Genomic DNA, 17,938 nt, shown 5'->3' on the forward strand with positions numbered 1-17,938 from the left:
CTTTGTCTACCTTTAATAATGAATCTGTGCCTTATTTGGTACACTAGTTTAAACTGCACGTGACCATAGAAAAAAATGAGCGCACCTCAGACTAGCCAATTCGGCAGGAAAGAAATTTTGAGCTGCAAGTTGTGTTCTGGGTAGTTGGGTTCTCATACGTCGTGTCCAAGTAAAAACCTCGGCGAGCATAACTTGTCAGTGCCCGAGTTCAGTCGCTCTGTTCCATGCACTGTTAAAATGAACTTGCTTTTATTTGGAACGCTTCATAAAATACAACTTGGAGGGGCGTGCGGGCAGCTTCAGGAGACGGCCTTGAGCTCCACGTCGAAGTAGAGGGTGCTGTTGGGTGGGATGTCTCCCATGCGGGTGCTGCCGTAGCCTTGGCCGGGTGGGATCACCAGGCGGCGCTTGCCCCCCACCCTCATGCCTGCATCATGCGGAACACCCAATCAAGAGAGGAAACGCAAGCGCAATGCATGGCACGAACCAATCAAATATCTTAAAGGAATACTGGACCGAAATTTGGAGCTAACAAAACAAGGCTGCACTCGTACAGCGATATCTCTAACGGATGACCATATTTCTGGAAAAGAAGCGTGCGATTGACCACGGCCGACGAGACGTGAGACGTTATGATTCTCGTTCCCTTTCCTCTGTCCCCTTGAGCTAGTGAACCAAAGCGAGGAGGAGAGAAGCGAGGCAGCTTCCCCTCATTCTCAACTGTTCCAGGATTGTGCCCTTCTCTTCCAAAAACGCAACCATCCGTTTGAGATATCGATGTAAGAGTGGTGTTTTGGAGTTCGTAGTGTCCCATTCAACGCTTCTGCGGCCTTATTTTGTGAAATCCAAATTTCAGTTCAGCATCCCTTTAAAAGGCAACTCCGCTCGATTTTGGAAATTTTGCGATAGTGGGTGATATAAACGTGAAAAGTACTTCAAAACAACCTTAGACCGCTTGTCTCATCCAAAGCAAAATATTTTTCGTGCGATCTTGTTATTTACCATAATCGCAAACCGAAACAAACTTCGGCACAGCCGGGCAACATTGTACCCTCAAAGTCAGTTGCATACGCACCCACGTGGAATACAAGGGGTCACGTGATCTACCTGTGGTAACCCAGAAAAGACGTGGATGCGAGGGGAAGGGTGAAGAGGGAGGAGGGAGGGCGGGCCTAGCCGCGGCGGCGAACAGGCAACGCAAGCAGCGACGAAACAGGCTATGTAGGCGGCAACCCAGGCAGCTAGTTTGTTGGCACCAGTTGGCACGTATGTCAGCGAACCTCAACCCGTACAACTTTCCCTCCCCCTTGTTCTCGTTCATTTTTTTTTTGTCTGTTTCGCCTATTTGCTTGCTCAGAAGTGGAGTGCGTCCGTAGCGTCGCCTGGTAAGCTCTTCCTGGAAAAGAAAATACCAAGAAAAAAAAAACTGCGTATGCAACAGACGTCGGCCACAACGGAAATACAATGTTGGCTGTGCCGCACGTCGCCCGCTTAATTAACGAATTTTGGTGACTTTGCGCATCTCAGTCTTTGTTGGCCGGTTTAGTGATCTTTTAGGTGGTATTACGTTATAATATTCAACATTCGGTCCCTCTAGATGATACTAAAGAAAGTCACAGTGTTTGCTAACAACTGAGAATGAAGCGGAGTTTCCCTTTAAAAGAACCGTTGTTGGAGGGAGGAAACCCATGCTGGAAGCGAGACAAAAAAAGCTCTGACAATCTCACCTTGTCAGTGAGAGTAACACTTTTTTTTTTTTTTTTGTTAGCACTGTTTGAATACAGCACACAAAAAGTTTTCTTCTTAAGGGGGGACACTAACCAGAAAAAACTATTTCTGCAAAAAAAGATGATTTAAAAAAAAAGTCATACATATTTACATCCACCAATAACTAGAGAGTATTCCCAGAAAGTTTCATTAGTTTAAACTGCATAGTTAATTTTTTATAAATTATTTTCGGTCCACCGTATCTAAAGGAAAGGTAGAGGTTGCAGGACTTTTAACGCATTTTTCTCCATTCCACTTTTTGGCATAAATTCCCCATTAGGAAAACTATTGTTTTGTTATTACGTAACTTCGATTAATCTTTATGATTCTGGGGTGAAATTTTAAGGGGAAGATAGCTATGAGCTTGTATTTTTTTATTTTTGTAATTGTTCATGCTCAAGAACTAAAATTTTGGACGAAGGATGGAAATCTAAAAAACAGTATTTGTATTTATGTGGCTTTTTTTGTCATGAAAGATGGTATAATATAGAAATATAGCTCCATAGCTATCTGCTCTGAACTGTCCTAAACCAATATAACACATGAAAATGACAAACTTATAAGTAAGTTAAAAACTATAGCTTTCCTAAGCAGACATGCCCACTTTCATCTTTGAACATTTGCATTTTTTCTGTTGATGTTAAGAAATGTTCCCGACATCAACAAAAACAAGCCCTGTAAATGTCATTTAAATCAGATAAGTTGTTCAAACATTCACATTTTTGGATAGTGTCCCCCCTAAGATGGCAAAGAAAACGTCCACCGTTAAAATGTTTTGAAAATTATTTTGGCGTCTATGAAGTTACTTCTGTAAAACATAACAATCAATGCTTTATTATTTTGAAGTCCCCCGTCAACACAGTGATCATGGTGGTAGCCATTTCGTTACGGAGTCGTGTGTTGCATGCCTAGGAAGTTTCGGTCCTACTTGGCACTGGGAATGTCTTATTCGGCGTGCGTGTGCTCGACCGGCTAAACTTATTATGAAAATAGACATAGAAATAGTTGCTGCCTTTTAGAAAAAGGATACTAGAAATGAAGAACTGATTTTGTTGCGAGAATGTTACCTGGACAGTGGATGTTGGGTAGAGTGTAAAGTGATTATTTGGCAAATTAATTACCCGAGATTCAATTTTCAATATTTCCTTCAACTGGCACATTCCAATATCAGATTTGTTGTCCATCGTCAAAATATACCAGACCTGTTGTCATAATTCAGACAACTAGATTCTGCTCCATGTTGCTGTGCCCTGGCAATGTCAGGCTGCCAAGTTTCTGCCGTACCGAAACTGAAAGAGAAAGAGTGCAGAGAGCCGAGCGCTTGAGGAGACAGCAGAGTAGGATGAGCCTTTTCTATGGCTACGTGACCCTTAACGGCTCGTGGTGACCCGCTCCTTGCGTCCGCTGCGGATGCCGACATCACTTCCGGGTGAGACTTCTACCGCTGTTTTTGCGTCTTGTTTCGTTTTTCAGAGACTAAATGAAGCAAGATTGTTTTTCTGCATTGTAACAACTGCTATGGCGTATTTTGACGACGGGCAACACATTTTGGCGTATCCTTTTGTTTCTGAAACTCCTGCTGGCTGTTGCAGCAATTTAACGAAAATCGACAAACGTCTTGCATGTCAACCCTAACTAGAAATGGGCATGACCACTGAGTTGACATAAGAGGTCTTGCCTATAATTGAAACTTTCAGTTATAACAAACTGATTCTTCTTCTAAAAAAAAAAAAAAAAAGAATATACATAATTTAGCATTGTCCTTCTCTACCAATTAATGTAGCATACTACCTTTTGCAGTCAGTTGAAAGTGAGCTGTATCCCTTCACATGACACTGTCACAATAGTATTGAACAACTCTAAATGGACCATACAAATTGGGTATGTACAGCGGTAACACCCAGGATAATGTTTTAAGACAATACAAAGTATCCTCAAGCATAGCAGTCATGAATGACGGCACACTTCCACCTAAATTTTTACAGGGCCAACGATATGCATCGAAACGTTAGCGTCTGAAAGTGGCCACTAATATATGAATAGAATGCCAAGATTTAGTTTTGTCTGTAATGTGCTAGCGTCCTAACCCACTACCGCAAAAAACCGGGCAAGTGCCCACTCAAAATTTAAAGATAATCGGGAAAAAATAAAAATGGGGGATGGGCGCTTGTCCGGTCATCAATTTTACATATAAATGTAGTATGCGTATTTTCTCAGATCTTACCAATTTGGGAATGGGCGCTTTGTGTGGAATGGAGATGCGCGGTATTCTACAATATATACCTCGTTGGTAAACAAAAATGTGTCTTGCCCGAGCATACTAACACATGTAACAGAACACCCAGTGGCTTAGAACACAATACAATACAATTTATTGCATTCTTTGTTCTCATTTTTCAACTTAACTTCCGCACAAGCCAATAATGCTATTGTGTGGGATGCGGCAGCAGTGGTACAGGGTTAAACTAGGTAACCCATTGAGAATGCAATTTGTACGTTCAACAAAAACACAAAAAACATTATTTTGGTCACATTTCACATTGTTGCTGCTATCTGCAGCAACAAAAGCACAGAAATGAGTATAATACCTACATCTAGCTGCGCACGTTAACGGTTTGGTGAAACCGTGTTGGTTTCACCAACAACACGCCTGTCTCATTCAAGGTGCCGTCCCATACTCTCTTTGCTGCATAGAGTTAGTAGTACAAATAGCTCTGCTCTTGCAGAAACTTTTCCAGTTTATGATCTTAGTTAGGTCTCTCGCCAGGGATGCCTATAGACCTTTTCTGCAAGTACGCCGCTATCTTGAATTGACGTCACTTCCAGTATGGGCGAAAACAGTGTTTTGCCTTTGCCACACCAATACAAGGCATTTAGGATATAAGCGTAACCGTCAAACTTTCTCGTTTTGCCTCTCCTTTATTTTTTTACTATTTGCAGGTTGAAACGTTGCATTATTTTTTCGTCGCCCATACCGGATACGCCTATTACGCGGCTGGGGACAAGAGTACACAGAAAAGGTCTATAGTCACTGCCAGAAGCTCCTCTTTGCCCTTCCCAACTTGTCCCTGACTGTAAAAGACGGAAGAGGCTATGTCACCTTGGATGCCAGTCTCCCACCCCTTGATGACGTCTCCTTTGCCCAGCTTGAAGGAGAAGGCCTTTCCTGACCGGCAAGAGTCGAACTCCCGGTTGTTGGCCAGCTTACCCGTGTAGTACACGTGCACCTGTCGGAATGTCAGTTGCGATGGATCACTACGGGAAAAACTTGGCCCAAGCTTGCGTCTGGCACTCGTGCAAGATTTTGCTCGTACGTACAGCTTTTATCGCGGATTGCTGCGGGTATATAATAGGAGTTTATGGACAAAGCCTGCATGTGTACTTTCATCCGGGGCCAATTGCTGCCATTTATGGGGGAATGACGGCAAAGGTAAAAAAAATCGTCCAAACTGCTAAGTGAAAAAAAAAAAAAAAGAAAAAAAAAGACCCGTGCAAGAACGCTGAGCACGACAACCACATTCTTAGGATTCTAGCACAAAGCCTAACAGTGGCGGAAGCAAGCTTCAGCCTTTTCTAGCAGGTCTGGAAGCAGCAGGAATGCCCCTCTGGAGCAGTTTTGAAGCAGTAAAAGTTCTGCTTTGGAGCAGCTCAGGAGCAACAAAAGTCGAGTTTTGTAGCAGTATAAAAAGCAAATCTTGGAGCTGGTTGCCCAGGTCAAACTTGGGCTGTAAGAGCAGATGTGTTTTTCTAAATACAAAAATATCACAACAAAAAAGCATCTCCATGCGACGTTCCAGAACCATTTCCAAACATACTGTTTTCTTAAATATATGCCAGCCCACAGCATAAAAAGCAAACAGCATACTAATTGCAGTTTATCTAAATGGCAGTTATTGAGAACTGTCCTGGTAGCAGGTGGGTTCCTCTTATAGATTTACAATAGAAGCCACAGTCAACAAAAGAAGCACAACTTGAGCCTCATGAAAACAAAATGTTGCACTTATTTAACAATTCAAATCACAAGTGTAATACGGTTCTTGTTCCGTATTACACTATATTGTATTTGTTGTTACGGGAAAATTCTTATCTTGTACCAAAGACCTGTACGTGTTCATTATATATTTCTAATTCACCCTGTAAGAGCCCTGCATGGGCTGACAGTATTAATAAATGAATGAATGAAATGTATGAAGTTCCATAAGTAGAAAACAAAACCATTTCAAGATGCAATAGTATGGTATGGAATAAAGCCCAACACTTAGTGGGTGCGTTAAGTCGGCGCTCATTTACTCCTACTCCGACGCTCAGAGTTTCATACTCCGAGCGCAGCAACTAAACGACGCATAGCGTACAGGAGCACAACAGACCGAGGCTGCGTACCACACCTACTCGAATGGATCCGAGTTACCCTGGCAGATTGTGTCACGTGACAATAAAAATAGAGGAACGCTGGACGCGGGTAGGTTTTCAATAACCTTTTTTACCCTAGAGTTAGATCGAGCAAGTTTTGGAACACGGCCAGAAACCATCGACGAGCCACACGAGCTCCTTCTGACCGTGGATACAGGTGGCAGAAGCCAAAAATATTTCGAAGATAAATAATTAGGCCCGTGTGGAGCGGCAGTCTCTAAAGCAAAAGAGACGGCGACGTTATGAAGTTTCTACAAACGTTTTAATATTCCTGCAGGGTTTGAAGACTCGCTTCGTGCACATATGTGGAAGGTTACCTTGGCCGATCTATTTATTGACCATGCATGCTGTTCCGATTTAAATTAGAGACAACATACTTGAACCCACTCGTCGACGCAGGAAACCCTCAAATTTGTCAGAGATTCCGTGGTTCCGTCGGTTCCGTCTTGCAGCGAGACGGAAGCTACGCCATCGTTTGGTAGCTCGTCAATTTGTTTTTAGGCGGTATGCATGAACAAACATTTGCCGCAACGCTAACTGGTGTTTCGGCTTTCCAATCAAAGTATATCTTTATTTGCTGCGGCTAGGCTAAGCATTCTAAGCAGGGCAGCGGTCTGACTGCCTTTTCATCACACCTTTTCTGTCGCCGAGCTATCGGCACGCTCATTCAATAGATGAATTCGTTTTCAGGCAAGACGCACGAACAAACCTTTTCCTTTTTTTTTTTTTTTGAAAAACAGCGCAAATATTACACGGACAAGAAGGAGGAACACACAGGACGAGGCGCTGACTATCAACTGTCTATTCAGAACACATACATAGAAATTCACGCGAGGTCGGCTTCTTCTTTTTCCTCTTCCAGTCATTCGCCATTAAGCACGCAACATGCCAAATTAAAACACACGAGTACATTAAAACACACCAGCACAGGTATAAGTCATCGCGTCTTCCTCTTTTCTTCTTTCTTGGATCTTCAGTCTTCAATTCAAAATTAGCTCACTGTCCACTAGGTTAATGGAAGGTTGGCTCACGCACCCGGGTTTTCGTTTTGCTATATGATAAGCTTCTACTAGCTCCCTCGATAGCTGATCTTTGTGTTTAAACAGCACTTTTGTGTCACTAAATTTTGGCTCACATCCACAATCACGGCAGTGGACAGCTAAATGGAAGTACGCGTTACCTTTTAATGAACTGTGGTGTTCGCGTAGACGAATGTTGAGGCAACGACCCGTCTGTCCTATATATGAGTGACCGCATAAGAAAGGTATTTCATAAACGGTCCCCTGTGCACAGGACACGAACTTCATGCCATGCTTGACGCGACATCCAAACAGTTCTGGCTTACTTTTCCTGTCAGCACGCTTGTTAACCACGTTTATAATTCTGCTCAGTTTGTTACGCGCTGAAAAAATTACATTGACCCCATACCTTGAACCGACTCCCTTTAACCCGTGTGAAAGACGATGGATGTAAGGAATAACGGCGACATTCTTTTTGTCTATCTTGGCTTTTTCTTTTTCAGGTTTACTGGAATCAATCTTGATATACCGAGTCACCTTATCGCAGGCTGAAGTAATAATTGAGTCGGGAAAATTAGAGTCTCTGAGTCTAGCGACCTGTACTGAGAAGCTTTCTTTCATCTTATGAAAACAGGTTTTTGTCAACGCTGACTGTAAGCAGGTATACGCAATACCGTTTTTTACTGCAAAGACGCATAAACCAGAAATACCATTCAGCACAGTAGTGTTGGAGCGAGATTCCTGGCTCAGGGCAGTTTCAGGATATCTGCAAGTCCACCTCAACTCACTGCAGATTGATGACCCTTTTAACATTCCAAACTCGATGTCTGTTATAAAATTCTTAAAAGACAACAACCCAGAAAAATGTAGCGCATTTAGCATAGATGTGGAAGAGTTATATTACTCTATGCCCCATCATGAGCTCATGAAGAGCGTAAAAGAATGTATTTTTGAACTCAACGATGAAACGAGGTTTAGGACCAAAAGTGGAGTCTCAGTTGAAGGGTTCCTAGAGCTTTTGTCTATGTATCTAAAATCCACGTTTATCGATTGGCAGGACAACGTTTATGTACAACAGTCAGGCGTATGTATAGGTTCAAGAGTGGCCCCTATGCTGAGCAGTATTTTTCTAGGTAAAGTTGATAGGGCCCTTGAGCACAGGCTGGCGAACAACACCAAAAAGGTTGTCAGATATGTAGATGATTACCTGGTTTTCGTAGAAAAAAAGAGTTTTAGTAGAACAATGAGTGAAGTGTTAAAGACGTTCGCGGAGGAAGGGTTAGGACTCCGCTTCACTTCCGAGACTCCTAAGGAGCACAAAATCCAGTTTTTAGACATCCTAGTTGACGTGAAAGAAGATCATGTATGTTGGATGCACCACCCCAGATCCACGAAGAAACTACTAGACTATCGTTCAGCACACTCAAAGCTCGTAAAAAACGGTATTGCGTATTCCTGCTTACAGTCAGCGTTGACAAAAACCTGTTTTCATAAGATGAAAGAAAGCTTCTCAGTACAGGTCGCTAGACTCAGAGACTCTAATTTTCCCGACTCAATTATTACTTCAGCCTGCGATAAGGTGACTCGGTATATCAAGATTGATTCCAGTAAACCTGAAAAAGAAAAAGCCAAGATAGACAAAAAGAATGTCGCCGTTATTCCTTACATCCATCGTCTTTCACACGGGTTAAAGGAAGTCGGTTCGAGGTATGGGGTCAATGTAATTTTTTCAGTGCGTAACAAACTGAGCAGAATTATAAACGTGGTTAACAAGCGTGCTGACAGGAAAAGTAAGCCAGAACTGTTTGGATGTCGCGTCAAGCATGGCATGAAGTTCGTGTCCTGTGCACAGGGGACCGTTTATGAAATACCTTTCTCATGCGGTCACTCATATATAGGACAGACGGGTCGTTGCCTCAACATTCGTCTACGCGAACACCACAGTTCATTAAAAGATAACGCGTACTCCCATTTAGCTGTCCACTGCCGTGATTGTGGATGTGAGCCAAAATTTAGTGACACAAAAGTGCTGTTTAAACACAAAGATCAGCTATCGAGGGAGCTAGTAGAAGCTTATCATATAGCAAAACGAAAACCCGGGTGCGTGAGCCAACCTTCCATTAACCTAGTGGACAGTGAGCAAATTTTTTTGGACATGGGGTGACCTGAGAATTGAACACTGAAGATCCAAGAAAGAAGAAAAGAGGAAGACGCGATGACTTATACCTGTGCTAGTGTGTTTTAATTTGATATGTTGCGTGCTTAATGGCGAATGACTGGAAGAGGAAAAAGAAGAAGCCGACCTCGCGTGAATTTCTATGTATGTGTTCTGAATAGACAGTTGATAGTCAGCGCCTCGTCCTGTGTGTTCCTCCTTCTTGTCCGTGTGGTATTTGCGCTGTTTTTCAAAATGAATTCATACCAACTCGCCCAACTATCCATTCTAGTAAACCTTTTCCTCAACGCTCACTAATGTTTCGGCTTTTAAATTGAAGTATCTTTATTCGCTGGGCTAAGCATTGTAGAAAGGACAGAGCGGTCCGAATGTCTCCTCATTTCAAGAACTTTTCTGTTGCTGTGCTATCGACACGCTATCGTTTGATAAATGAATTTCTTTTTCAGGCAAGATGCACTAAGAAACCTTTTTCGGAACGCTAATTGCTGTTTTGGCTTTCAAATGAAATTGTTTTTACCTGCGGGATTAAGCACTAATGAACTGAAAAGAGGCAGCGGTACGGCTACGCATTTTGTCTCGACGGTTTCAAAGGCAGCACAGCAATCTTGTTGGCTTATGTGATGTCACTGAGCGCAAAGAAGTCACTCGCGCTCCGAGAAATTCTCGGTGCACAAAGAGCACGGTGGCACTTCTGTCCGTTTAGTGAAAGGAGCGCCAAACTCTCGCGCTCTGGAGCACGAACTTAACGTGCCCACTGACTACAGATTTCATTATTAAGAAATACAAATGTTTCAAGTCCCTGTTTGGCAAACATTCAAACAAAAGGTCCAGGCAGTCATGTCTGTCTGGACCATTTATGGCCACAGCCCACGCAGTATGTACTTTCTCGCAAAGCATGTAGAAGTGGATTGCTGCCATTTGTGGAAAGAGAGCAGCAAATTATGAGGCATTGCTTACGTTTTGATCGAAACCAAGGCTTATGCTAGGATGATTCAAAACTAGGGCAGTGCAATCCACTTTTGCTGCACCATCCTGCTCCCAAGTGCAAATATAGTGCCAAAACTAATCAAAAACAATTTTTTTGAAAAAATTCATTTTTCATTTGTGAGGTTTTCGGTTTTAGAAACTAATTATACACCCTTACGCTAAATTTCATAACCATGCGCCAAATAGTTGCGTTGATATAAAATATTTTCAACACATTGTGAGGCAGTAACAAAGTAAAGGAGCTCAATGTTTGAACGCATATTTCTCAGTTCCACTTTTTGCTGCAAATTTCATACGAAGGAATCTTTTGTTTGAAGGTAAAATTATTCTGATACCACAATCAAGATGTTTCTGAACTGAAATTTACTGGGGAATTGGGCTATCTGCTTTATTTTGTTTTACATTAAAGTCCTCATTGAGAAAACACTATGTTTTCAAAAATTGACATAAGACAGATATGCATCTCATATTTTGAGGTAATCACCCCTTCTGAAATATTTACATTTAAATTATAAAAACTAGATAGCCCAAAGTCCCACATCCCCCACTTTATACTCAAGCAGTTAAAATGGTGCTTAATAGCTTCATTTGCATATCATAGATTTCTTAATGAAGAGTGACACATCTTCTCATGCAGGTATGTAAAGTTGCCCAAGAGAGCTGAAAGTTTGCACAGTTCGCCTACATCTGAAGTTAAATCTCCCCTGCTAATTTCATTCCGATCACTTGAGTAGTTCAAAAGTTCAACCGCTAGCCAGTGTACCCCCTTAATACAAGCATCTCAGTTCCCCCCGAAAATTGGCCATAATGAGTTGTTTACAATAATTAAACAAAAATGCATGTATAGGGTGACCCAAGTCACCAGGCTCGGTCTAAAATGGACTGTAAAAATCGACGCCTGCACATAGCAATGTAAACTTTTCCTCAAAGGTGTACTATTTCACATGTCGGTTTTTCCTTGCAAAATTAAAAAGCGTAACTCCCTTTCTTTAAAAAAATAGTGCCTAGAAACTTGCCTGGGTCAACGGCAAGCGGCGACGCAGTCGACCAAGTCGAGTTGCGGGGTGCGTTTGGATATATGGCGCTACCTTCTTATCGAGACTGCTTGCATCCACCGTGGTTTATTAAAATGAAAACAATCTTTTTGTAATCTACCTTTGGTTAAAAAATATATGCAAACAATAAAAGCAAAACTTAAAGAAAAGAAGTGTGTCTGGATAATTACGATGCTTTTGCTGTCAACGGATTTCGTCTGCCTACCTTCTGCTATCTTTTGCTGGTCAGTTGCACGTTCCGACACTGCTTGCGACGCCATCTATCAATACGTGTGCCAAACGCGCCCCCCAACTCGACTTGGTTGTCTGCGCCGCCGCTCACCGTTGACCCAGGCAAGTTTCTTGGCCCTATGTTTTACGGAAAGGGAGCTAGGCTTTGTAATTTTGCAAGAAAAAACCAACGTGTGAAATACACCTTTGACGAAAAGTTGTATGTGCAGGCGTCAATTTTTACGGTTCATTTTAGACCGAGCCTGGTGACTCGGGTCACCCTAAATTTGCCCCGTTTATCCCCAAAAATTTTGTCCATACTAACGAGACACAACTGCACTCTCCCCAGAAGTTTAGGTCCTACTTTCATTGCAGAACATTGACAGTTTTGGTTGGGGTGAGCATCGTACTGGCATCTGGTTGTATGTCACCAGTGCCTAACTTAAAGACTCCAGACTAGTGGTCATATTGCAAGGGCTAAATATCTCACCTCCGGCAGAAATGCCACACGCCCATTGGGGATGACTAACTTCCCTCCAAACACAACACAAGTACAACTACACAATCACACACATTTGTTGGTTTCTGGCTGTTTGGAGCAAGGCGGCCAGGCTGCCTGACAAAGAAGGAGAGGAAGGAACACATACGCTCTTGCCCGGCTTAGCCACAGGTCCGCTGCCAATCCTCAGGTCTTGGCTCTGGACTCCTCCCTGCAGGACGGTCTGGTTCTTGCCCTTGGGAGACTGCTCCTGCTGGACCTGTTGAGGAGCATGCCGCCAACAGGGTCACTCGATATTCGCCAGGACACAACACACCCCTAGTTTCCCGCTACACAGCCTTACAGGATGATGTCAGCTGAAAGAATGGCCTATCCACTCCGGTGCACCACCTTAAAATTCTGGGCAGGCGTAGTGCCCACGTCCTCGACAATTTCCAAACATGCTATAAAACACAGCTTTTTTGTTATGCCGTGCTTTCTTAAAGGAAAGATGGGGCACTTCTACATTTGAGAGAAAACGCTTGAATTGCTTTCATTTCGCCTCTGGAATAACAGATATCAAAATTATATTTCAATGCGACGCGCCGGAGAGCCATACGAGCAATTTCAAAATAGGACTGAAGCCCCGCCTCCCTAGCCTTGGGCAGCCAAAAGATCCGTCGATGACATCACGTACAGCGACTGTCTTTCGCGTTTTTCTCGCGTTTAACAATACTTACGCAGCAAATGGTTCGGGTATTCGGGTTCACGGGGTAAAAATACACTAGAAGTCACTTCTAACTCATTTTTTTTCGAGAAGCTGCGTAGCTTCCCTTTAAATAAACAGTATTTCCATTAAAAGACTGTCTAGGGCGGGGACATTTTTCTTGTTTGTTGGTGTGGGGCTGCCCCAACAGATCTTTCTTGTCTCAAGGCGCATCTCATTTGTTTGACGCATATCAAAGCATATGTTTTGGTGGGTGGATTGTGAAAGGTCAAGCGCCCGCGACTGAAACGGACACATCTTTGCTTGTAGATGTGCGTACTTGAGTAAGAGAGGCTCTTTAGTTAGAAACAGGTGATTGTGCCAATTGGGCATTGCGCGGCTAACAGGTAGGAAGTTTTGTTTCTTTGCTTACTCAATTTATTTATGATTTTTCACGTTTTGAGGACCTCGCAGAATTGAGGATTTACCAAATCTTTGATTCTTCCTCAAAAGAAAATGATCTAAAAACACAGTCACTAGCATTGTGTGCGAACGGTATACTGACTCCGTCTAATCTGGGACTTATGCTTTGCCATGGAAGTGACCATTTTTAAATATAGGTACAAACAAAGCAGGTGATTGTTTTGTACAGATTAGGGCCCCTGAATGTTAATTGAATTTGTTTCGAGGCGTGTGCACGCCCCAGCCTCTGCAGTGCTTTTTTTTTGGAATGTCTTAGGTAAGGCATTCATCACCTGTAATGGGAAATCAAAATAAAATTAATATTATTTTTATAGGATGCTGCTTCTAGCAAGCCACCATGCCTTGTTTTGCCAATCATGCAAGTGCAGATGCCATAGATTTCAGCATTCAAAACATGAGATGCTGATGACTATGTTGGGTCAACCCTTTGAAAACAAAATACTGTAAAAACCCTTTATTTTCACGGCCCCGATTTTGTGCAAATTGGGCAGCGGGGTCATATTTCTGACCACAAAGTTTCGCGAATTCCGATAGCAAGAATTCGCCTATCCAGAGAATAGAAATATTTGCACCCCCTAAAGTTTGCAAATTTCGCAAGTCGCGAAATTTGCAGAAATGAGAGGTTTTAGGGTAGTTTCAGTCTAACAATTCGGCTCTCGTGTTGCAGCAGTGCTGCTCCATTTTCTCGGCTCTGATAGCTGCTCTGATAGCTGCTCTGTTGTGCTAGCCAGCGGCGTAGACTTTCCATTTTCCCGGGGGAGGGGGGGGGGGAGTTTCCTTGCAATTTTTATTTACACCGGCAATTATCAGTAGTTTATTTTAGGGGGTACATTTTACAGCGTATGTATATCGCCATGTGTCCGTCGCTGTGTGCGTTATTTTGTTTACATGCCACTACTAGAAGCTTGTTACATGGCACTTAAACAGCATCTCGCTAAAGATCATGGCCCGGGGGGGGGGGGAGAAGGGGGCTCTGCCCTGCCCTGCCCTGCCCCCCCCCCCCCCCCCCCCCCCCCCCCCCGGATCTCACCAGGGGGGGCACAAGCCCCGATGCCCCTATGGTGGTAGCCCATATGCCTTGCGACCGTATACATATTACTCGCCCACAATCGGCGAGGGGTTAAGAATGCAGTAAAGAAAAGCTCTGTGTCCAGTGCGAGCAGGAGGCAGAACTTCGATAACATTCAAGTTTCTCGTGACCACATGCGGTAAAAGCGCGACCGAAGGCAACAATCAAGCGCTGGATGCAGGACTTCTGCTGTCTTCTTCACCTGTTACCAACTTATAGTGTCCCTTATAGGTGCACCTGGAGAAGTGCAGCAATGCAACTTTAAGTTTAGAGTAAAAGTTTCATCCCAATAGCATTGCACAAAAATTGCAAGCTAAGCAATAAAAAAAACAAGTTGGATGTGCTTTAAAAACATATGCAAAGAAAAATTTTTTTTTTTTAAAAACAGCTTAGATGGAAAAGTCTGCCATAAAATAAATCTACAACAATCTAAAGATGTTCTAAAAAAAATGAAAGCCGTTTACAACTCCCTGTAACACCGAATTGGAGTGCAGCTCTTGAGGAGGAGGAGGGAAGGCTACTGAGGGTTACCTGTTCTCGGGGCGGGGGGGTCATGTGACCTTAAGGGGTCACGTGACCCCCCAGAAAAAAATTTCCGCTAGATTTAGCGGGGAATTTTTTCCGCTAGATTAAGCGGGGAAATTTTCTTGCTAGGTTTAACGGGAAAATTTTTCCGCTAGACTTAGCGGGGAATTTGTTCCGCTAAATTTAGCGGGGAAAATTTTTGACTCTAGATTTAGTGGAGAAATTTTTCCGCTAAATCTAGCGGGAAAATTTTTCCGCTAGATTTAGCGGGTAAATTTACCCATAATGCACCGCGCAATTACGCCGACGGCGACGGCGCTTAAGCCGGAAACGGGCCCCTAAGAGCTGCGCTCTAAAAAAGATGTTGTTTGCTGGCACAAGGCCAGCTAATGACATCGAGAGAAGTCAGATAGGTGGAACAAGAAAAAAGTGTGCAAGAACACTTTGGACTACTCTGCAGGGTCGTTTTAAAGCCGAAAATCTGTGTGCAAGTTTCAAGTGCTGTTTTCTCAGAATGGATTTTTTCACTGCCATGGCTGCCCTTCCCAGCGATATCTCGGGAACTGCTCAATGAATATTTGCGGTCTTTTTTATTCTGTACCTATATAACTTTCTTTGTGAGGGCATAACGAAGCTGCCCCCGCCTCCCCCCCCCCCCCTTTTTTTTTAGAAAAACGTGTCATAAACGTATAACAAAAATATTAAATTAGATAAATGTAAGTTTCACCGACTACATAAAATTCGAAGTTCTGCTACAATTTTTAAGCAAGGAACAAAAAGGCTCTGTTATGCCCGGGGGACCTATTCAGAGGTCACCATAACAAATTTCATACTGCTACTACCTTTTTCAAATTCTCCAGGCCTGGGATAAGGAACGGATATGGACGATTTTGATGCATTTCTGCAACTTGAGAAATAGTATGCACAGCTCCATGAAACTCTGCAGTTACCCTGAAGTCTGTGTTATGAACAGACCCTGTAAATTTCGTTAAGGTATCTCTAGAAATAAGAAAGTTTTTAACAAGTCCACACGTCCTTCCTTATTAATCTTTCTTTTCAGTGCAACTAATAAAAATACAGGTTAATTTGTAACAGCCCGTAGAAAGCTCCCGAAAGAGTGCAAGTGCCACGTGATAGACCTGCGCACCAATCAGAAATTGATGACAGCGGTATGCCAGAGTGTTTTCTTCCGGCGGTGGCCCGGAGAAATAAGTTCAGCCGGCGGTGCGCCACGCTCAGCATGCGGCAGCGGCATTGGAGTTCCGAGGACTTCAGCGGTGGTGCTGAACGGCTCCGGCGTAACTTGCGGCGGCGGTGTACAGGTCTACCATGTGACTAGTGGCAGCTCCAGCGGGTGCAAACTACAAATTCGTTTCGCGCCACAAATTACAGTCCAACCTCGTTATTACAAACACTGATATACCGAATTATCGGATATAGCGAAGTAAATATAAATTTTGGTTGGTTATGCTTTATTTCAATGGAAGTTCGACCTTTAAAATGAAACCGAAACCACGGAATCCTACGCGGTATCGGTTATAGCGAAATTATTTTCGGCCGCGCACGGCTCGAAATATGTGCAATACCAAAACAAAAAGAAATAAAATCTATAAATTACCATGTAAAAAGGCAATGTACCTAAATTCAGTGCCGATTTTCAAGATACCGAACGTTGCCAACGCTCGAACGAGCACTTTGGGAGGTAACTGGCGCCATCTATGAAGCGGGTGCATAAACCCTAAAAGATGGCGAACCAGCGGCGCCACCTATAAGCGTCATCAAACACTAAAATTTAGAGTGCCAAAGCGACAGCGACGGCAGTCAGTCAATCTGGGAGCAGAAAATGGCGACGTTGAAGCGCAAAGCTCTGTCTCTCGAGACGAAAGTTAAAATTTTAAGAGCAGTTGACAGCGGCCGCAAGAAGAAAGATGTTGCGGAGGACTTCAAGATCCCACCCAGCACATTGTCTACTCTCTTAAGTTCGAGGAAGAAGATTGAAGAGACCTACGCCAACAGCACTCTGAAAGGCGACAGAAAGCGTGACAGGCCTTCTCATTACCCCGATGTGGAAGAGGCTTTGTTCTCCTGGTTCAAGGACGTGAGAGCGCGAAACTTGCCGGTGTCTGGTGCTCTTCTGCAAACGAAAGCCGTCAGTTTAGCGTGCCTCTTGGGGCATCATGACTTCAGGGCAAGTAGCGGTTGGCTTCAGCGCTTTAAGAACCGGCACGAGATCGCCTGCCACACCCTGTCTGGCGAAGGATCCGCTGTTACCTTGGACTCCTGCGAGAAATGGCTCGAAAACTTCCGACCTCTACTCCAAGAATACGAAGAACGTAACGTATACAACGTCGACGAGACTGGAGTTTTCTACAAGTTGTTGCCGGAGCGGTCATTGGCTGTGAAAAACGAAACCTGCCACGGAGGGAAGAAGCACAAAGACCGGGTAACTGCTGTCGTTGCGGTCAATATGGATGGCTCCGACAAGAGGCGGTTGACCGTCATCGGAAAGTCTGCTCGCCCTAGGTGCCTACGGGGTGTTCGAAATCTGCAGGTTGATTACTGGTCAAACAAAAATGCGTGGATGACGACGAAGCTCTTCGAGGACTGGCTGAAGGCTTTCGATGAGGACATGGAGGAGCAGCATAGGAAGGTCCTTCTTCTGTTGGACAATTGTTCGGCGCACAAGGTGTCTTGCCCACTGAAGGCAGTCCGCCTAATGTTTCTGCCACCCAACACAACGTCGGTTCTCCAGCCCTTGGATAAGGGCATCATCCGTTCTTTGAAGTGCTCGTATCGGAAGCAATTGGTGACGCAGCTTGTGTTCGACATGGACCGGCGCCAACCCACAGCCATCAACACGAAGACAACGTTGACAATGCTGTATGGATCTTGGAATGACGTGAGACGGTCAACAATAAGGAACTGTTTCGTAGATGCCGGTTTTGTTCTGTCCTCCGACGAAGTACATCCTGAAGACCCAGTGGCGCAACTTGACGAGACACCGTGGGATCGGTTGACGTTGCCGGATAGTATCACATTCGAAGACTTCGTCT

At 43.7% G+C, this 17,938-nt stretch overlaps 1 protein-coding gene across 3 annotated transcripts in view; it reads right to left on the minus strand.

The window, feature by feature from the left end:
• Positions 1-232: 232 nt before the first annotated feature.
• LOC8038029 (46 kDa FK506-binding nuclear protein) overlaps positions 233-17,938 on the minus strand; it is a 38,675-nt gene continuing 20,969 nt past the window's right edge. For all 3 annotated transcript variants that reach the window (XM_029970428.4, XM_029970427.4, XM_029970429.3), the window contains 3 exons: positions 12,272-12,382; positions 4,868-4,994; positions 233-427 (listed from right to left, as the gene is read on the minus strand). In XM_029970428.4, coding sequence (XP_029826288.2) covers positions 300-427; positions 4,868-4,994; positions 12,272-12,382 — 366 coding nt within the window. In that variant the 3' untranslated portion in view covers positions 233-299. The remainder of the gene's footprint in view (positions 428-4,867; positions 4,995-12,271; positions 12,383-17,938) is intronic.

The sequence above is a fragment of the Ixodes scapularis genome, unplaced genomic scaffold (genome assembly GCF_016920785.2).
Source record: "Ixodes scapularis isolate PalLabHiFi unplaced genomic scaffold, ASM1692078v2 PGA_scaffold1__304_contigs__length_218370807, whole genome shotgun sequence".
NCBI classification, from domain to species: domain Eukaryota; kingdom Metazoa; phylum Arthropoda; class Arachnida; order Ixodida; family Ixodidae; genus Ixodes; species Ixodes scapularis.